We start from the raw sequence: 22779 nt of genomic DNA on the forward strand, positions 1-22779 counted from the left end.
CCGCCAGGAATCGAACCCTGGTCTCCCACGTCAAAGACGCGGCATTGTTTTGCAGTGTAATATACGAGTTTAGGGCAGTAGCGTATATTGTGGGCTATCAAAGCTATCACTTTAGCCCATATCTAAATTGAACTAGACAGTTGCTAGTGCTAATTCTTCGAAATGTGTAATAAAACAATTACAGAAAAGACTGCACTGTTAGTGAAGTTATTTAATCAACTAGCCTTATTGTCCGGATCTGCTAGGTCTAGTGATAGCCCAAGTCACAATCCCAGCATACGCCACTGGTTAGGGTACAATTTTGTATATACAATTAAATTTAGTGAATTCAACATAATTCTAGGTTTTAGAATTATTATACATAACTGAAGTGGAGAGTGATTCTAAGTATTGTTGAGTTTTGATGTATTCCAAGAAAGTGAAATTTATACCTAATGGCAACGAACATGTTTCGGGAAGCTGCAAAAGTATTTCTTTAAATGTCGCAGCATAAGCTTGTACTATTTACTGTCTTTCTAACAGTAATAACATATAATAGCATGCGTGGAATTAAAAATATAAGTTGTTAATTAATTCCCAGTTTTAAAATAACTTTTGCAAAACAAGCCTCATCTATATATTTAATGCGCGTGTCTGTCTGTCTATCTGTACCCAAAATATTTACAGACTAAAAGCTAAAGGGGCTACGGGTACCAAATCTTGACGCATTCGCAATTTGCATTATCACGATTCCGGCGAACTTCCATGTATTTAGTTTTATCTGCGTTTACTTCTAACCTCATTTCCCTGCAAGCGTTTAATAAAATCTCTGCATTTCGTTCTATTGTTCCTTTATCTTCCCCTATCAGATTTACATCATAGGCATATGCCATAACCTGGTGAACACCTTTTAGCTCTAGGCCCTGGTTGCTATCCTTTAATTTCCTTATAGCATAGTCCAGGACAAAGTTGAATAATAATGGCGACAAAGCGTCTCCTTGCTTCAGGCCATTCTCAACGTGAAAGCTTGCGGACAAGTATTTTCCTACGCGGACTTTGCTTTGGGATTCGCTTAAACACATCTTATTAATCTAACTAACTTTTTCGGTATACCAAATTCAGTAACAACGTTGAGCAATGAGAAACAATAGACAGTGTACTTATTTTATTGCTGCTGTTATATATATTAATTTTTGATGTGAATGAATTGTACACTCATATTCATATTATTATTATTATTCATTTCAGTTTGCGTCTCAATCATGTCTAAAAAAGCTACTTTTTCGAACGACTGGCTGTCCAACACAAATTTCTCATTGTGGCTTTTTGCTGTGAAGGACAACAGGAATGCTGCATTCTGTAAGATTTGCAGAAATACTTTTAGCCTCAGCAACATGGGGAAACGGGCTATTATTAGCCACATGGAAGGCAAAAAACACACTGCAACTGGAAGAACTCTCTAGTAACTCGGCCGATAACAGCTTTTTGTCAGCAGAATGCAGTGGAATGTAATGGTCAGAATCCAGGTCCTTCTTGTCCCGCTGAAGAACTTGGTTGTATGTAAAGAGATGGTGGCTTCCGAAGAATCTATTAAAAATAAACATGCTAATGTTACGAAGTCGTTTCTAGTGTCTGAGTTAGTAACTAAAGCTGAAGTTCTGTGGTGTTTGCAGGCAGTAATGGAACACTTGTCATTCCGATCTGCTTCCCGACTGGCAACAAATTTCAAGCTCATGTTCCCTGATAGCGAAATTTGTAGTAAGATGCAATTACAACGTACCAAGTTAGCTTATACTATCGTTCATGGTCTTGGACGACTTTTTAAAGGTGATCTTCTCAAAGAAATAGAAGCATGCAAGCATTATGTTACTGGGTTTGATGAAAGCCTTAACGAAGTCTCGCAAAAGCAGCAAATGGACCTTACGATTCGGTTTGGGACAATGAAAGAAACCAAGTGTCAGCAAGATATTTAAATTCAGTGTTCCTCGGACATTCAACGTCAGCAGACATTCAAGTTAGTTTCAAGAATGGTATCTTAGGTTTGGACCTCAAGAAAATTGTTCAAGTTTCCATGGATGGCCAAATGTTAACTTAAAATTTTTAAGTGACCTGCAGAAAGATCTTGCAAGTTCACCTTCAGATCCAATTCTTCTTGATATTGGAAGTTGTGGGCTGCATATTATGAATTGTGCTTTTAAAGCTGCCATGCAAGCAACAGGTTGGAAATTAGAAGAATTCCTAAGGGCGTCTTTATAATTTATTCAAAGACGTTCCAGCTCGTCGTGCAGATTACATAAGATGCACAGGGTCTTCTGTGTTTCCGAAAAAACTTTGCAGCATCAGATGGACAGAAAATTCAGACGTTGCTTCCCGGGCGATGGAAATATTACCGAACGTAAAGAAATACGTACAGTGGGTTGTTGATGAGAAGAAAGTACCACAGTGCAAAAGCTTTGATACTGTAAGACATTTCACAAATGATAACCTGCTTGGTGGAAAACGGCTTTTTCACATTAGCAAAAACTGTTGAACCTTTCCTGCGTGAATTTCAGGGAGAAGCTCCATTAGCTCCTTTCCTTTACAACTCGCTCCAGGTCATAGTATTGTCTGTTGCAGTTCGTTTTGTGAAAGATAGTGTTTTGGAAGGACGGCCATTGGTTAAGATTGATTTCAATAATAGCGAAAACTTAAAGCCAGCCAAGTTTGTAAACATTGGGTACACATCAAAGGATACTATACGAAAAGCCAATACCGTATCGGATAGACGGACTCTTGAATTTCGACAAGACTGTCGCGCAGGATGTCAAAAATTCATACTCATACTGAAAATAATGGACAGGTCACCTCTAAAATTCAATCTGACAAGAGCAATTTCTTTCCTGGATCCAAGTGTGTTTGTTATGGATGACACTGTAGCTGCAAAGAGATTGTCCAATTGCCTAGAAATTGTGGTATCCAAGAATTGGATTTCAGGAACATTAGCTGATGAAATCCAAGGTGAATTCAAAGTTTTTGCTAAAAATCCTCTTGTATTGGAAGCAATGAGGACTTAAAACAGGAAAAGTAAGAGATTAGATAACCATTGGATGGAGATGCTGCCTTTAGGCTCATGCTCAATACAATACATATGACTGATTTTGTGAAATTTCTCCTCATTTTATCTCATGGAAATGCTAGTGTGGAGAGGGGATTTTCAATCAACAAAGAATGTTTAATTGAAAATCAAAGCGAGTTGAGTCTAATTGCACTCAGACAGGTGCATGACAAAATTTCAGCTATGGGTGGTATTGATAAGTTTCCAATTACAAAGAGAGTTGTCAATGCTGCCCGCAATGTTCATGGAGTATATGTTGAGTCTCTGAGGAATCAAAAAGAAGAAGAAGAGAAATGCCATGAAGGATAAAGTTATTGAACTCGAGGCGAAGAAAATGAAGTTGTTGAATGATGTCAAGGAGAAACTGTCTGCAATTGATGATGAGATTATTGGTTTGAGGTCTTAAAACATTTAAGTGGATGTGGTCTTAACTTCAGTTTGATTTTAGAGCCATTCCATGTCAAATCAACACACCCAACTTACCTCACCATTTTAGATTTTGTTAAAATTTGGTATAGTTATAGTGGGTGCTGAGAGTAAGCAAAATACCAAATTTCAATGTTTTATCTCAAACAGTTTCTGAAATATGGGGATGTAAAATTTGCAAATACTAGCCAAAAAAGCGTGAACAGACTTTCTTTAAATCGCTCTAGGAACTGTAATAGTTGAGCTAGAGAGCTGAAAAAGGTGTTGTTTTGCAGCATTTCGCATGCTCTTTCCAGTGATATACAACACAACATAGGTTCTAATGAAAAAAAAATTCAAAATACGAATTAAAATTTTGATTTAAATTTTTTCCAAAAAGTACATAATTTAAAATTTTCAAAATATTTCCATAAATACTTGGTACTGTTGTAAATCAAATGGCAAAGTATAAATATGGGATGATGATGGGTTCATTGTTAGAAAAAAATATCTGACACCTGTTTTCCACTAATAGCCTATATTTGGGTATTTGGACCAAACATATCTTCAACAAATAAGATGTTAACATAATAGGTACTAACGCTAATTTTTAAACAACTATATATAAAATATAAAGTAACAATAACTAACCTGAGGAAGTTTTGAGTTGAAAGCAGTTCCCCCCCCCCCCAAAAAAAAAATCTCGGACCTTTACAGATTATATTTTGAAAAAGCCAATTGGGTTTGGCTTACATCACTTTCAACAAGAGTGTATGTTCTCCCAGTCGGAGTAAACGGATTTACATTTGTGAGAATATCCACAACTGACACCCACAGGACGTCCGCGTGTGTTGGATAGAAGAATGATGTAGCTGGTCCACACGGATGAAGAAAAGTTATTTTCACTTCATCAAGTTCTTCATTTTTGTCTAAAATGTACCCAAGCCACCAGTTGTTGTCATACACAGTGGTAACGTAGCCTGATATATCTTGTAGCTTCAGTTTGTCCGGCGATGTAGTTATCTCCCTCTCCCAACCTTGCACATCATCTGAAGTGTTTCACCAATAATTTTGATGTAGTTTTGGAAATGAATGCATGAAATTGCTGTGTTCCTTTGATTGTTAACGCTGCTTCAAGCCGGCTTTTTAAGAACATTTCTGAAGCAACATAATCTTATTGAGTGGAATAGGCAAAATCTATGTTTATGTTATCTACTGCCCACCCAAATAGATCTCGTGGGGTTTGGATCTGGTTGTGGTATGGCCTTTGCAAACTTGCACGAGCTGCCAGTCTCTTCACGAAACCCCCTACTCCGTCGCAAGGCCCCTTCCCATGTGCTGTGGCTGAAAAGTGCCACTCGGCTTTGATGTTGAAGTCTTCCTCATGAAGGCAAAGGTTCAGAAAGCTTTTCTTATTTTTGTATTGAGCAGCAGAACCGTCTGAAAAATAGTAAATCTTTTTTGGAAGTGTCTGAAATTTGTTTGTTAGATATGAAATTAGCTTCTTTTGAAAGGTGTACACAGCAATAGTATTGTGCTCTAGGCAATCAGAAACAATGACAAAGCTCACATGTTCAATTTTGTCTTCCTCTTTGTAATATATAACAAAGGGATGTATAGTAACCTGTTGGCTTGTCCAGTGGTAACTTTGAGCTTCATCCTGTAGAACTATACTATAATTTTCTGAAAAATCACATGTAACAACAAATTCCGATCCATTAAGATTTTCTTCTGTGGAGTTTAGAAACGCTCTTTGTTGCTTGGCAATAAAGTCATGCCGAACTAAAGAGGACATTTGACTGCAGAATAAATCTATAAATTCTTCGGACGTTTTCTGTACGATTTCCAGGTTACAGCGGTCAACTGACACCCACTGGCGAAATTGAACTCGTTCAATTAAATTTTCATCAAGATAGTCTTGTAAAAGTTTACGTATTACAGTTTCTCCTGGGCAATATTCGCAGTTTCCCATGTTGCAATCAATTGATGATGGGTTGCAAAGCATTTTTGCAATGCATTGCTTGTAATTGCTTAAGTTGCAATTGGTTACTCTATTTAGTTTGGCGTTTTCTATCATTAATTTTATGTTTTGGTGAGTTGTGCACACACAAACGGAGTGTGTGCCACTCTGTCCTGCTAATACACAATGTTTTGGTCTCAACTCAGCAAATTTAGAGAAACCTATTTTTATGTTAGGATACATGTCTTTAAAATGTTTGTAAGCTTTTTTAAGGTTACACAAAATAAGTCTTTTTGATACTTTTGTTTTACTTCCATTTGGTTCTGTAACCGTTACGCAATCTTTAATACCTGGCATTACCCGGCTAACTTCATCGTTTTCATAAAATGAACGTACATTTGTGACAGTTCTATTGGTAAACATTTCCCTGGTTTTGGTCCTTCCATAAACCTTTTTTTTTTTTCCTTCCTGATACCCCACTTTTCAGGTAAACTTGTTAGAATCATTAGTTGTTTTGCTCTACTTGTAGAATTAACAAAGTCAGTTTTGATATTTTGGAGAACAGATTCGTCACAGTCTGTATCACTATCTGATGAAGTTTCAGCAGCAAGAAACAAGTTACGTGTCATCGCCACGGAGATTTTTTTCACTTTTGATTTGGCATAGTGCTTTGATGTTAATTTTTTCTTATCAATAGAGGACTCACCTAGTTCTTGAAGTGATGTGTTAAGTGTTTCAACAACTATTGAATTTGTAGTGAAGTTTGGGTCTTTGTCCGGAATGATTACATCCGACCCAGAAGAATCATCATCTTCAGCCTCACCGATTGGCCCTGCATTTTTCAATTTGCCTACATCTTTCCTACATTTATCACAAATCATGGAGCCATTTGGTATTTGTAGAAATAACTCAGTCATCCACGTTGTAACCTTTCTCAGTTTTTTCTGTCTCTAATACAATGATTTGATTTCTTCAATGGATTACAACACTGCACTCTTATAGCACTGCACTTTTTAGTAGTTTCCACTTCCATATTGATACAAAACTCACTTACACTCTCTTTTTCAATCAATTTATAGTTTTACTTGTAAATGAACTACTCAAAAATACCAAGTTCCGCTAAATTATATTAGATACAAAACTGTTCCATGTAGGGGTAATAACTGCTTTACACTTATACCATGGTGTACTATAATGGCTTAGGAACACTAACAAGAATGTGTTTAACTATCCATCTTAGAAGGAAAACAATACAGCACACATCCTCTCAGCAAAGGCTCTAGACACTGAATGATTGTACAGACAGTAACTGCATGGTGGATGCAGACTGTGCTTGTTTAAACTTGTTCCTGCATGCATAGACAAGCTAACTAATTTGCTCACCTTGCATATACTGGCTCAAGTCACTGAGGAAAGGGAAGATACATTTAATATTACAAATGAGAAAGCCAGTAAGGTTGATATAGTAATAAAAGACAGCCATAAGTTTAAGCAATAGCATTATGTGAAACGTCTATGCACTTGGTTTAACTTCAATTTCCAAAAGCTGAAATGATTGACTGCGCAAATGAACTGACATAGCAATGTACATTTTGAATAATCTGTTTGGATTAGAAGTATTACATCAATACTTACACTTTTATCATACCTTATTTCAATTTGTATTTATAGGTCCAATGTTCAATATTTTGTTTTACCAATTTATAGGCTATTAGTATAAAATTAAACTTGATCAACTTTAATTATAGCATGTGCTGATTGGTTTCATTTTAAGATGATATTTTATATATATTGTTAGTTACCTGTCTGTATGTTTTAATTAAAAATGAAATGAAATCTTTGAGTTTAACGTCCCACGGTTATGCCGGTTAGGCTAAAGGAGACGGTGATTATGAGAAATGAATGAAATGGTGGAATGAAGAAAGTGGGAGGAAACGGGAGAACCCCGAGAAAACCCACGCACACGGTGTTTGTCCACCACAAAGTTCACTTGGCGGGGGCTGGGATCGAACCTGGAACCCCAAGCACCAGAGGTGAACGCTCTACCAATGAGCCACCGCGGCCCCCTGTTTTAATTAAATTCTTATTTGTTGAAGATATATTTGGTCCAAATACCCAAATATAGGCTATTAGTGGAAAACAGGTGTCAGAAATATTTTTTTTTTAACAATGAACCCATCATCATCCCATATTTATACTTTGCCATTTGATTTACAACAGTACCAAGTATTTATGGAAATATTTTGAAAATTTTAAATTATGTACTTTTTGGAAAAAATTTAAATCAAAATTTTAATTCGTATTTTGAATTTTTTTTTCATTAGAACCTATGTTGTGTTGTATATCACTGGAAAGAGCATGCGAAATGCTGCAAAACAACACCTTTTTCAGCTCTCTAGCTCAACTATTACAGTTCCTAGAGCGGTTTAAAGAAAGTCTGTTCACGCTTTTTTGGCTAGTATTTGCAAACTTTACATCCCCATAGTTCAGAAACTGTTTGAGATAAAACATTGAAATTTGGTATTTTGCTTACTCTCAGCACCCACTATAACTATACCAAATTTTAACAAAATCTAAAATGGTGCGATAAAATTTTTATTTAAAGTGTGTTGATTTGACATGGAATGGCTCTTTAGTGAACTGCAAGTCTGTGATTTGAGGTTTTAAAACATTTCAGTAAAGTAGTGTTCGTTCCAGTAATTTGTGTTTTAGTAGTGGACTGTAAGTGTGTGTACTTTTGTGACTAGTATTAAGCTTAAGGTTGGAAAGCGATAAGGATAGACATTCCTCTTCTCGTTCTGTGCAGCAGTTGGTTACAGTGGAGTGGAAACACACAGGAGAATTGAAAATTAGGCAAGTAAGTGATTAAAATTAGACTATTTATCTTCGCTAGTGTTTTTTGAGATTCTATTTTTAATAATGATCCTCTAGTCCACATTGCATTTCACTTGTAGCTTCTGTTTAAGCTTTGAATACCAATGATATACCAATTTTAGATCTCTCTAGAAATTTTCTGGAAAACCGGGAAAATTTCTGGAAAAGTCAGGGAATTTTGAAATTCTAAATGAGTGGCCACCCTGTATAATTATTTATTCCTTAGTCACAAATGCTCAGATATGAAGAATGAGAACTGGGGTTATATGAGTGAAGTGGTGACCGTTATTTATATTTGAAAAATATAAATATCATTATCAACAATTCAGTCCATTGCTGGATGAAGATATTTCCAATACTTTTTGACAACCATCTCATCTATCTTGGACAAGTAGTTTCCGAGATATTCGCAGAATGCTACATAATTTCGTGACATCACCTTGTATTAGGATGCTGTGTAGGTTTCTACTTTTCACTTGTGATATCCACTAATAAAAATTGATTTTTTCTACCTTGTATGTTTTATTTACTAAGATAAATACATCTATCTATCTATCTCTCTCTCTATATATATATATGATATGGTGTATCAAAACAAGAACGACAACGTTTGGAAGATGGTTCCTGACACCAAGATAAGACAAAGTATAGACCAACCTGGGTGCACAAATGCTTCCTTTCGGAGTTATAGGTCGCCGAAAACATGAAAAAAATAAACTTTAAAGGTCCATAGTTCTAAAACTATGGGACCTACCGTAGTCGGGTCAAGATTCCATTTAGGAACTAGTATGTGCCCTATCCAAATACCCATGTTTCAGAATACTGCGGTACTTCTACAACAATTTTTATAGAGGTAGTTTGGCTACGGGCATATAATCTGAAGTACTCACCAATTACCTCTATAAAAATTGTGCAAGTACCTCAGGATTGTGAAACATTGATATTTGGATAGGATACATACTAGTTCCTAAGTGAAGTCTTCAACCGACTACGGCAGGCCCCATAGCTTTGGAACTGTCGACCTTAAAGTTCATTTTTTCATGTTTTCGTCAGCCTATAACTCCGAAAGGAAACATTTGTACACTCAGGTTGGTCTATACTTTTTGTCTTGTCTTGGTGTCAGGAATCATCTCCCAAACTTTGGCAGCGTTGTTTTAAAACGTACGTTCGTACAAAATCGGTTGTTAAAAAAATTAGAATAGCATCCCTGTATTTACCAATAACTGCCATTTCTTTAAAATCATCAAAACAGATGAACAAAAGTATATTAATCCTTAACGTGACAATTTTGAATTTACAAAATGAAATTTATTCTTTAAACTGCACCTACAGGAAATTGCTTTAAGAGGTCCTAAGGAAGCAAGTTGGAACTTTAAGGAAAGTTGTCATGTGCAGCTGCTTGGGACGTGAAACTCAACAATGCAACAAACATTGCTCTGACGAAATGCGTAAGAGTTGTTGGCCAATAATCGATGGACAATTTAAATTTTATGTCCATCGAATTATGGTAAACAACATCGTATCAGTGGGTTTTCTGAATTTTTGAACATTCTCAACAAATTCTTTCTTTACCATTCAACTTTCCTTAATCGTCTGTCTCCATTAGCCTAAATCATAAGCTTGGGATGTAAAGCGACAAATTTCATTTTATTTTACAAAGTTTTAGGGAGTAGTCCATCAATATAATATAGCGTAATCAAATAATAATAGAGTTCAACCTTCTTTTTTCTGTGTTAATATATTACTTTTTAAATTTCCAGTTCTTTAAAACTACAAAAGAGGCTGGCAGCCTCTGTTATGCGATGTGGCAAGAAGAAAGTTTGGCTGGATCCAAATGAAATTAATGAAATCGCCAATACAAATTCACGTAAGTATTTCCTAACGTTATGATTTTTTATTATTATTATTATTGAGAATGACATTACCTTGCTAAACTCATTATTTTGTTGTGCATAACATTGGCGCGTCACTTCACAGCAAAATTATATAACTTGTCTCAGATGTTTCGCAAGTTGTAGAAAACAACACTTAATAATAGCCGGATTCTGTTGCCGATGGAAACACTCGAATGAAAAGAGGAGCTGTGGTGGCTCTGGTAGAGCGTTCACCCCTGGTGCTTGGAGTTTCAGGTTCGATCCCAGCCTCCAAGTGAACCATGTGGTGGAGAAACACCGTGTGCGTGAGTTTCCGCGGGTTTTTCCATTTCCTCCCACTTTCTTCCACCATTTCATTCATTACTCATCATCGTCGTCTTCTTTAGCCTAACCGGCATAACCGTGGGACGTAAAACTCAGATTTCATTTAATTTTTTCGAACGAAAAGTGTCAACTATTTTAGGCCAGCCATCCTGAGTGAGGTTCTTTCTTGGGTTTTCGTCATTCACACCAGGCGAGTGTTGGGATGGTACACTTCTGACCCAAAAACCTAGACTGGCTGCTAGAAACTGTCCGAAAATATGTTCTTAGATCCTTGGGTTTTCCGTTTAGGTCTAGATTATTTTCCCCTGCATTTGTCTGTCAGGGATGGAAATTGAACGGGGGTGCAGCACTAACCCTAAGAAGACTTAAAATCTCTTGTGGCGCTACCATCGCGTCCACGCTAAGAATACTGTAGAAGCAGTACGAATAGGTAGTGAAAACCGCCATGTTTTATCAAATATTTAAGTTCGTACTTTATAGCAGGGGTGCTTACAAAGGTGAATTTGTTATACGAAAATGCGTCATTAAAATTTTAGAGGGTCTTTTAAAAGCAACGTAATTACAGTTAATGACAAAATTTAAAGATATATTTAAAATATATATAATTATTAATACACTTTTGTTTTAAATAATAAAAATAAAAGTGTAAAATACTTTTATTTTAAATACATATTTCTTATTTTTATTTAACAATCACCAGATACAGCTTGGAGGCAATTTTATACTGGATATCGTAACTATAACAACAATGGAAGAGATTTGGTAAGATATCGGCCAGGGCCTGTTTAGTAGGTGGCATCCCGGCATTTGCCTGGTAGGACAAGAAAACACTGGAAAACCCCAATCAGGATGGTCGGCAGCAGGAATCGAACCCACGACCTCCCGAATGCGAAGCCATGGTATGATTAATACAAGAACAACACTTCATTCAAGACCGCACCCAGGGTTTGGGGTGTTATATTGAAGTACGGACCATAGTCAATAACTGAGTTTGTGTTTTGCGTCCTTATGCAGCGTCGTAATTACAAAGGATGGAACCTATCATTAACGTGGTATTCGAACGACAACCAGAGCTTAAATCTGGTGGAATTGAGAATGTACAAACCATCTGCAAGATCAATCCTCACAGTATATGCTGTTTCATACCACTTCATATCACCTTCAAGGGTTGGATTATAGGACCATGGCATCGTCCCCAAGAATAACAGCTGCTAATTTTGGGGGGGGAGAGACATGAGGTAAATCCAGGGGTGCAACATGTACTAAAGCAGACTGATACCTGTGGTTTGAAACAGCAAAGTGAACCAGAATCGAATTCTAGTTATTAATGAAGCATACCTGTTTCTAAGTTTTGAAAGACGTTTAACCAACTCCAGTCCCAACCAGGAGAAATCTTATTCTTCCGAGAAAGCCCATGTCTTGTTTCATGATTTATAATTATGTATGTATTTATTTATTACGTAAAATAACTATAATAACTGTCATACGAGGGGGAGCTGAAAAGTTTTCGGCCTGAGTGCTAATTTCAATTCAAAAATATTATTTTTCGACATAATCTCCCTTAACTTCAATACACTTGGTCTAGCGTTTCTCCAACATCAGTATTCCTTCCCGGAAGTAAGAGTCTGAAAGGTTGTGAAAATAGTCATCCACGACCCCCTCAGCTTCTACATTCAATAAGAAACGCTTCCCAGAAAGAAATTTCCTCAAGTTTGGGGACAAATGAGTCCGATGGTGCCAAATCAGGAGAATACGAGGGATGGTCGAGCAAATCGTACCCCAAATTCCGCAGTTTTCTTATCGCCAACGCACCCTTATGCACAGGTGCGTTGTCCTGGTGAAAGATGATTTCTTCTACAAACTAGGCCTTGTCTCGCGAATTTTAGCATCCAGCTGGTCAAGAAGGTTGGAGCAATATTCGCCTGTGATTGTTCTCCCTTTTGCAAGGTAATCAATTAACAAGGACCCCTTTCGCATTCCAAAACACACTGGCCGTGACCTTTCCAGCCGATACGATCGTCGTCGCTTTCTTAGGCGCTGGGCCACCGGCTTCCACCCACTGCTTGGACTGCTGTTTCATTTCTGGCGTGGTGAACCCATGTCTCATCCGTTGTCACAAGTCGCCACACAAAATCGGTCGGATCCCTTTTGAATCGGTCCATTGCTGCGAAAATAGTTTTCACATATGCTTTTGGTCAGCAGTCAACAAATGCGGCACCCATCTTGCGCAGAGCTTTTGCATCCCTAGTTCTTTGTGCAAGATGTTTCGCACCCGTTCCTTCGATATCCCCACACTCGCAGCTATCTCACTCACCTTCGTTCGCCTGTCGTCCAACACGATATCATGCACTTTTCGATTGTTTTCGGTGTGGTTGCGGTTTTCGGCCTTCCTTCACATGGGTCATCTTCGAGGGATGTGCGACCACGTTTAAATTCAGCTGCCCACTTTTTAACGGTTGGCATGGAAGGAGCAGTGTCCCCGTAAACTTTTGTCAACTTCGGATGAATTTCCGTAGGGGTTAATCCATCCAAAGCGAAAAATTTGATTACGGTACGATATTCAACTTTATCCATTTTCACATCTAACACGCGAGACCTCTAACTGCAACAGTGCCTGTACACAAGCTACTTGAGAAAAAGTTGACACTTGTTATACGAACAACTGAAAAGTGCCCCCAGGCAAGAACAATAAAATTTTGCTGATTGGAGTGTCATCTCTGGATCGGGCCGAGAACTTTTCACCCCGCCTCCGTATATGATCTAAAAGTTTGGGTAAATTCGTCTGTTGCCTTTAAGTGATGATCAATAGTAGGACCCGTTGGAAAGCCTGAAATAAAACATACCGCGTGTTTCATAGTTATTGTTAACCTGCTTCACGAGATGGCATGAATCAATCTTCTTCTCTCTAACTAACTACAACCCCTAAACAATAGCAAAAACTCCATTCTTTCAGAGAACACATATCCTGTGTTTCATAAAATTGCAGAATTTTTGCGAAATTTTCGAGCAAGTGTATATATATATATATATATATATATATATATATATATATATATATATATATATATATATATAAAAAACTATCGATAAAGGCAGGGTTAATTAATTCCCTCATTATTGATCAGTTTCAGGTTGTTTGGTAAGCCCCAGAAAAGATATATGCCATGTTCCAGCAAAATCCAATAATTATTAACGAAAGTTTTCGAAAAAAAGAAAAATTAAATTGAGGAAGGAGAGATTAAATAACTTCCTCCTGCGAGGGAGGGCTGAAAAGTTCTTAGCTTTGTTTCTTTTGAATTGAAGTGGACAAATAAAAGTGTTGGCATAAAGCCTATTTTAATATGTAGCTCTATTAAAATCAATTTAATTCTAATTGTACAACATCTGCAGGTAGAAGGTGAGATGGAAGAAGCACTAGGAAGTTTCACGTCGTTGAAGCTGAGGACCGTTATAAAGTTCGTACGGCTCAAGGGGAAGTCTACAAAGGAAATTCATATGGAGATGTATCAAATACTGGGGAAGACATGTCCTTCATACAGCTGTGTAAAAACCTGGATATCATGTTTGTCATTTGTGTTTTAGGCTTGCCATTTCACGGTGGAAGATGAACCCCACAGTGGACAGACCAGCAACCTCAACAGACCAGCAAACATGCGATGCTGTCCATTCACTGATTCTTGAGGACCGTCGAATACCCGCCAAAAAGATTGCCCAGATACAGGACATCTCCAGGGAGCGAGTTGGTTATATTATCACAGTCCTAAGCGCAAGCTTTCGGCGAAATGGGTCCGAGAGTCTGAGCACGGATCAAAAGATGGAACGTGTCGAAGCATCCATTTTAAAAAGACAAATGACTTCTTGGGTAGACTAGTGACAAAGAATGGAACCGGGCTCCATATTTATGATCCCAAAACCAAGGAACGGTCAAAGGAATGGCGCCATGGTGGTTCTCCCCACCCGCACCCCAAAATGTCTCTTACCTGGTCCGTTTTCTGGGACAAAGATGGCATTTTAATGGTGGACTACCTAGCAAATGGCACCTCTATCATCGGAGAGTATCATGCTAATCAACTAGACGAGCTGAAAGAAGAATTAAGAGGAATCATGATGTTGCACGATAATGCACCCGTCCAGAAATCCAACATTATTGCTGCCAAATTGGTCACCCTGGGATTCCAATTGGACCACCCCCATATTACTCCCCAGGCCTGGCCCCTGCTGACTTTTGTTTCCCAATCGAAAAAAAAAAAACACCTGAACTGTCACGGTTTTGAGGACATTTCTGACGTCACACAGACTGCTGAAAGCTGGTTTGAGTTTTTTATGCAGGGGCTAGAAAAGCTTCAACAACGCTGTCAAAGGCGCATTGATCTCAATGGGAAATACGCTGAATAAATGTGTAATCTCGGCCTCTGACACTTGTTTTTCGCGGCAAAGCTATGAAATTTTCAGCACCCCTCGTAATTAACAATTTCAATTCCATGCGAGGTGATTGCAGGGAAGCCTGAAACATCATGCACACTCATGTCCAAAATAATTGTCGCATATCTATAACTGTCTTGTTGTGAAAATATAATTTGATAGTGATTTTGCAGGGTACTTCCAATACTGTTACTGTGTGTACAATCGGGAAATGTATATTTGTGGTAAATTTCATAGGAAAAGAATTATAAATACGAAAATTAGAATGAGTAAAACAAAATGTTGCTAAATGGACAAGAAAGTTTTATTTTCGTTTTATTTTTCCTATTTACTGCTCTTTTAACATGAAATTTGACACATACATGTCTGCCGATTATACACATATTAACATTATAAGAAATACCGAGAGAATTCGTTATCAAATTATATTCCTACGACATATTTATAGACATGCGACAATAATTTTGGACATGAGTGTACACCAAGGATGTTATAGAATAGAGGGTCTGCCAATACGTATCTTCTTCATATGAACTCAATGAAGCCAAGAAACAACCGTGCATTGTCTGATTGGCTGCTCTTGCTTTTGCGATAATTGTTGGCTCGAAACACTGCAATCTTAGTAACGCAGAGTGGGCAGAATAGGTGTGGCGAAGCTGTAACGTATGGCTTCACGATTTTGTTGTAAGGGCAAATCCTCTATTTTATAACATCCTTGATGTACACCATATTGTATAAAATGGAATAAGTCTTACAAAAATATAGTGAAACATTTTAAATAAGGTAGGGTTAATTCAATCGTCATTAAAGTCATGCTTGTGAAAACTCCAGATTAAGAAACAACCGAGTAAGTTTTATTTCGCAAAATTAGATTTTATTGGACAAAATTGGGTTTTATTTCGTACTTACACGTATATTTAAAGCCATATTCATACTTAGGGTACCATTTAAGCATTCATGTTTTATGTACACAGGAAACTTTGGAATTCTCTTGTCACATAAAGGGAATCTGTGAAGCCCCATCTGCGTTTCGTAACACACACTTTATCATTGACATATGCTTTATCTTTCGATCTCTTGAAAGGAGGAAGTATATAATTTTCCAGAGTAACAAAGAAACCGGTAATACTGTATAATAAAGAATAGGAATAGAATCTATTTCACTTAAGATTCAAATCCCAGGGCCACTCACCTTGAGTGAAGATGCCATTAATTCCCCCTTTAAAACACGCCAGGCAAATTGTGTGATAGTAGAAAGTCAGAAGTCAAAAAAAAAAAAAAAAAAAAAAAAAAAAAAAAAAAAAAAAAAAAAAACTTTTAGACTTTTTTAAAAAATAAAAAAGTTTTTTTTGGGGGGGGACTGAAATGTTTCTAATTTTCAGTTGCAGTAAATTTTATGATTAAATGATTTGTAACAAGTTAATCGTAGTGCATGTTACAAACTCCATCAAATACGCAAGAAGAATTCGGAGGTTTCCGGATACTTTTAATGCAGTTGTTTTTCTTTGTGTATGTAATTATCCAAGTGTAGTGTTGAGGAAATAGAGGTAGATCTTTAGTAATTCCGTTTCTTTTTTTAGAGGAGCGTTTGTAGAGGATTTGATTCAAATTATAGTACTAATTTATAAATTTTAATTATAAAAATGTTTTGTTTTTCTTTTCAGTGCAGTACTTTTTCGTTTGTATAGCTTACGTACAATTATTCAACAATAATAGAGGTATATCTTTAGTAAATTTGTGTTTTAAGTGTTTTTTCGATTCGTAATCAATTGACCTGGGGAAGGTAATAAAATTACTTATACGAGAGTATGTACTACAAAAATCAAGGGAGTCAAGTTGCGCTGCTTTTTGTTCTAGATCACAATTGAATATCATTACAGGGAATTTGAGAGGCGCAAACAAAATTCGTTATGCCTGATTCCCAAACCTACATTTTTTTTTTTTTATTTTATCCTGTTTTGGTGATATTCTCGTGAGAAATACATACTTCCAAAACTATGTATGTACTGAGGAAGAAGAATGAACAAAGTAATTATAATCATTAAGGCCATCAATTCAAGTTTTGAAATATATTTTTAGGTGTGTTTTTAGACTGGAGAAAGTTCCAATAACCCTTATGAAGGGTAAATTCAACCCTCGTTTTTGAATATTTTTAACCGTAAGCAACAGGGATTATGGGAAAGCCTAAGAAAACATGCATCATATTGTATAAAATTCATCATCCTAAGTATTCTGCTATTATTAGCAGGTTACTTGCCGCAGCTGAAAAGCTTCTGTTCCCCGCGGCCTTCAGCTATCCTCTTCATTTACGATTTTTCTGTTTTGATACCGCCCGTTTTGTTGTAGTAATAATAGAACCTCAATTTAAAAATGTAGTTTAGACAATTAGAAAGCGTATCTCCTCGTCAGATCAGAAGTTATTAAATCAATCATATAAACAAATTTAAATTATAAGATCCAACTATGGTACTCTGAGTTAGTGACGTATACTAGTGCATTCAAACACCAGGAAAATTAGTGGTAGAGGCTGTGTAAGTGAGATTGTGAGGTTGCGTTCGTCTTCATATTGTTGGATTCTTATTTGCGCAGTGAAAAAGAAAACCAGTTATTAGTGTTACCAGGAAATTTATTCATTACATCGAGTAAATAACATCGGAGAACGCATGTTCCTTAGTACCACCAATTATGGCTTAGTACGACACTGAAGGTAGGTTAGGTTACGCAAGCAATAGTAACTAACGCCTACAAGTAGCAGCACATGAGACAAAAACAGGTTTGGCTAAAAATTAATATGAGACGATAGGAGACTGAATATATTTTTATTGAAATGTGATTGTGTTGGAATGAGCATGATTAAGTGCATGTACAAATAGAAATATTTGAATTTTGCTTGTTTACAGGTCAAAATATTAGAAAGCTGATTAAAGATGGTTTGATAATTAAGAAGCCCGTAGCTGTGCATTCTCGTGCAAGAGTTAGGAAGAATACAGAAGCTAGAAGAAAAGGTCGCCACTGTGGCTTTGGAAAGAGAAAAGGAACAGCTAATGCACGTATGCCTCAGAAGGTAATTTAAAAATTACACATTTAATTCGCACTTACAGAATTAAACATATAACAAATAATACAGCAGAAACCTTCATAATACAGATTTTTTTTTGTTCTGGAAAAGAAATATGTATTATTACGATACAGAAACCTCTTTATTAACGGACATGCGCAGTCTTCATTTCCTCCAGTGTTTTAGTAACGACTCCGTAACGAATAAATTGTTTTCAGTTCATCTGTATTCAATACAGAAGATATTTTTTGCAATATGAAAATAAATCTGCGATACAGTACAGTAGAGAGAAAATCACTTTCTGTGACAATTTTCTATGGTAGTTTCAGCGGAGAGTATTACTCTGTTTCGAATTATTATTATTTCATTTATTCTACTAGAAATTAGCAGAATAAATACAGTTTGAAATTATATTCTCTGTTATTGGGATATGCTCATAAACATCCCTTTTAGTTTTTATACAGAAAGGAATTGCTTTTTTAATTCTCAATAATTCGAACACTCGAGCTCAGTATTTCAGTAATAGACTATATTTACTTTTAGAACTAATGCATTTAACGTATACTGCCTGAGCTATGAGTATCTAAATTTGCGTAATCTTTTTGTAACGGATACTTTTCATTTATGGGCATAATAATCATGTCCCGTCGTTGTCCGTTATCCAGAGGTTTCATTGTACTTACATATATATTTTCAAAATTTTATCGACACGTGTTTGTGAAAATGCATTTCTGAAGGTATTATACTAGTTACTATTTCGAACTCAAGAACTTGGTAGAGAAAGGGTGTAACATTGTGTTGAGTATTAAGATGCCAATACAACCATAGTTTTGCAGTCATAGTTTACGTCAATTCTCCCATTTTCGGAGTGGAGTTTGGATCACTGATACCGATAAGCAGTTCTCTAATATCAGGATTTCCAGTGCTCCTATGTTTCCTACATTTTAACGAAACCTCCTATATTCTTGTAGCATTACTACTTCCATTTGTGAAAGTAAGGAAATAGGGTGTGGTTGGAGGCCCTTTTGTCTCTACAGTAGGGTGGTGGATTGAAGACTCTTCTGTGTTTCGTCTTTTCCTGCTTATTATCTAAAGATAATTGCACCAAACAATATACAGTTAGCGCAATAAGTACTCATACACGTACAAAATGGAACAAAAAATAAACTAGTTTAGTCATATTCATTAAAAAGTTCTATGGAGTAATGATTTTTAAGACTTATAAATAATTTATTTATGTGCATCAATACTTTTTGCACTAACTGTAGGCAAATAATTGTAGAATATGTTACATATAGTCAAATCTTAACTTAGAAGGGCCAGCTGCAGAATGTTTACCTTTTAGATTTTATTTTACATTTCAGATAGTTGTTCCAGGAAGGGTGCAACGGTATTTCTACGTCTTTCGTGTAGCGTTTTCATTATTCCATTGTCATTTTTGCGTTTCTGTTCTGTCATTCCTGTTCTAATATTCAATTTTCTGTTTCAGTGACATCTATTGAGCGTACAGGGTTGACTTTTTAAGGATCATATGCAGGGTTGGCTGGTTTAAACCTTGATTTAAACTAGCTTTTTTTTTCTTTAAAAAAAATCAACTGGTTTAAACCCAAAAAACGAAAACTGTTCGTAAAAGTGTGTGTTCGTAAATTCTTGATGAACACACATTTACGGGTTATCACGTTTCATTCCTGTATATTATTCGTATTACGTTCAGACCTAAATTCCCCATTCATTACTCAGAGATTAGACTACAAAAGCAACTGTTGTTTTTCTTTTATAAGTTTATGAATGTTTCATTTGTGATTTTTTTATAGTTTTGTTATTAATGTTATGCAATTGCAAAGGAAAATTCTAAATGTTGTTTCGTTTTAATAAATGTTTACTATTGAGTTGAGTTGATTTTGAGTTTAACATCCTGTTCAGCAGCGATGCTATATGAGACGTGGACCTACTGATTAATGTGGAACAGAAACGGGATTTTACTTATTTTCACTTTAAATTATTTCGGAATTCTATTTAAATCAACGATTTTTATTTAAAAAATCAAGTGATTTAAATCCATCCACCCTAGTATCAACTCTCCTTCTTGCCCAGTACAGTATCCTTCTCTCGTCACTTTTTCTGCTGCTCTCCTGTTTTACAATTACTGCCTTTTGGGCTTATAAATTTTTGACTGAATTTAGCAGAAGTAATTCACCCCAAATTAAGACATAAATCAGTCAGGGTACCTGGTGCTTAATTGGGAGCCTAATTAGTTCCATAATTCTGTGGGGAGCAATTTGAAAATGGTTTGGAGGAACGGAAAGAAAGGAAAAGATGACACAGATATAAGAGGTCCTGACTCAAGTTTTTAGTTTCTTCAGTAATTAGAGTGAATCAGTAATTGACGCACAGCAACTTTTCCATGCGATATTATACTGATCTGGGACGTGAGAATTGAATATGAGTATTTTGAAGATTGCATTGTATCCTGCAGTGTTTCGATCAGGTGTACCTCCAGCGGCATACAGAAGCATAAATGACTGAGCAGAAATGTGTGTCCCAGAATCTTACATATGTGTAATATTTTTCTGTAAGAAAAAAAAAAAGGAAATAAAGATGTCACAGTTGTCTGCTTGTCAAGAGCGAAGAGATAGTCTTCTTTTCTTTTGTGGGAAACAGTACAAACGAGTGAAAACTACAGGGACATGGTGTGCGTATATAGGGAAGACTGCATGGACTGTACCGATATCTCTAGCTTGTGCAAATTTTTAAAGAGTTCAGTGAGAGTTTTTTACGGACGTTCAGTAAGAACAAGTGAACAGAATAATGTCACGAACATTGAAGAGGTAGTTCGTAATGACCGGCAAATCCATCTTCAAACGTTGTGGAACATGTTCAACATTTCACACGGTACAGTGTATGATCTGGAGCATCATAAATTGCAATTTTGTGAAATGAGTGCTCGGTGATTGTCGGAGAACCTCATAGACATACCACGTGTAGGCTGCCAAATTGAATACCTTGGAATTCCAATTGGGCCAGCCCTCTATTCGCATGACTTTTCTCCCTCTGATTATCGTTTGTTCCCAAACTTGAAGAAACAACTAAGAGACATAATTTTGATACTCCTGACGTCCACCACCCTGCGGAGATCTGGTTTCAGGTCCAACCAAAGGGATTTTATTTACATCGGTTTTAGGTAAGTTGGAACATCACTGAACTAAATATATCAATTTCAGGGAGCAATATGTGCAATAACTACGTAACCTCAGTCCTTTAGCTCTGCTTTTTCTGGGCAAAGCAGGAACTTTTCAGCAGCTCCTCGTAATATTTAACTATGGCCTATGGAACCCGGAGATTCAATGCCGCGTTCACAAAAACTCTCCATTGACTTAGCCATCTGGATCAAGTTTCTATTTTGAATTCCTGTTTCTCGAGATCCATCATATTATTGTCCTTCCATCTGTGCCTAGGTCTTCGTAATGGTTATTTTCCAATTGGATTTCTAGTCAGAACTTTAAAAGCGTTTCTACCTTGTGTTTGTGCATCTGAGCTTTCTAGAGTTGATGACTCTAACAATGTTCGGTAATGGCCTCTAATATACAGGGTGATTCTTTACAGGATTTACAACTTCAATCAGTTATAATTCTTTATTGGAACCACATATAGACTTGGTTTATATGCCATTATACTGCAAAACACTTTTTGTGACAAATCCATTATGGCTCAATGTGTGCACCTGCGATCATCCTGGACACATCTAAACAGTAGCCAGCATTTCCGGGGTAACGTCCACGATGGCTGTTGTGAAGTGATGTTTCAGTTCATTAACATTATCAGCTAGGGAATGGGTGTTAGAGATGCAAGGGCTCGAAAAAAAACGGCTTTTTTGAAAAAAGAACTTTTTTCCGCTTCGCTTTTTTGCTTGGGAAATTTTGGGCTTTTTTCAAAATTTTGTTTTAAATTGATAAAGCAGATTTTGTTTCGCTTCTCTACAGCACAAGAACTCATTTGATTAGTGGTTGATGTAGATAATGATATAAAACCTCTAAAATAAACCATGAATTTGAAAAGATTTTTAAAAAATTCTTAACATACATACATTATGAATTCCAAAGAATTAACCAATATATATAAAATAATTCTTTTAACTTCTTATACACAAAAACTTTAAAATATTACACGCCTTCTTTTTGAAACAAAAAATAAAACACGAGAGAAATACATTTATATGATAATCTTAAAGGCTGCATATCAAGAGCTTGGTTTCGGATGGTTCTTTACATTCTTGAAAATTTTAAGTTTTAACTTTCATATACATTGTATGAATATTTCGAACAAATTTTTCATTCATTGATCACATACGTAATAATGTTACCACCTATCAGGTGCTTGAAATCTGCAAAATCGGTAAAATTCCGAATTCTGACTGTTCCTTAAGCTTGTTCAGAATCGGGAAGTACCAAATATTCTATTAATGGCTCATATGCATAATAGGCTGTTCATCTGATCGTGCGGTTTCCTAGACTTATAACCACCATCACGGTTTACCGAGTCCTGAAGGTTTCTTAATTTTTAACGACAGGAATTCAACATATCATTACGAAACTTAAAAGCTATGGAATACATTTAAGGAGAGTGGAAAGAATCAATCACTGTTCCAATTCACAAGAAAGGCGACAAAACTGAATGTAATAATTATCGAGGCATTTCTCTTAACATTCTATTAACAAGATTGATTCCACACGCAGATGAAATTATTGGAGATTATCAGTGTGGATTTAGGGAAATCGATCAACTATCGACC

At 36.3% G+C, this 22779-nt stretch overlaps 1 protein-coding gene across 1 annotated transcript in view; it reads left to right on the forward strand.

The window, feature by feature from the left end:
- RpL19 (ribosomal protein L19) overlaps positions 1 to 22779 on the forward strand; it is a 59188-nt gene that overhangs the window by 20198 nt on the left and 16211 nt on the right. Inside the window, exons 2-3 of the mRNA XM_081755469.1 lie at positions 10073 to 10179; positions 17833 to 17996. Of these exons, the coding sequence (XP_081611595.1) occupies positions 10073 to 10179; positions 17833 to 17996 (271 nt within the window). The remainder of the gene's footprint in view (positions 1 to 10072; positions 10180 to 17832; positions 17997 to 22779) is intronic.

This window comes from Thermobia domestica, chromosome 4 (assembly GCF_964235325.1).
Source record: "Thermobia domestica chromosome 4, izTheDome1.hap1.1, whole genome shotgun sequence".
Lineage (NCBI taxonomy): Eukaryota > Metazoa > Arthropoda > Insecta > Zygentoma > Lepismatidae > Thermobia > Thermobia domestica.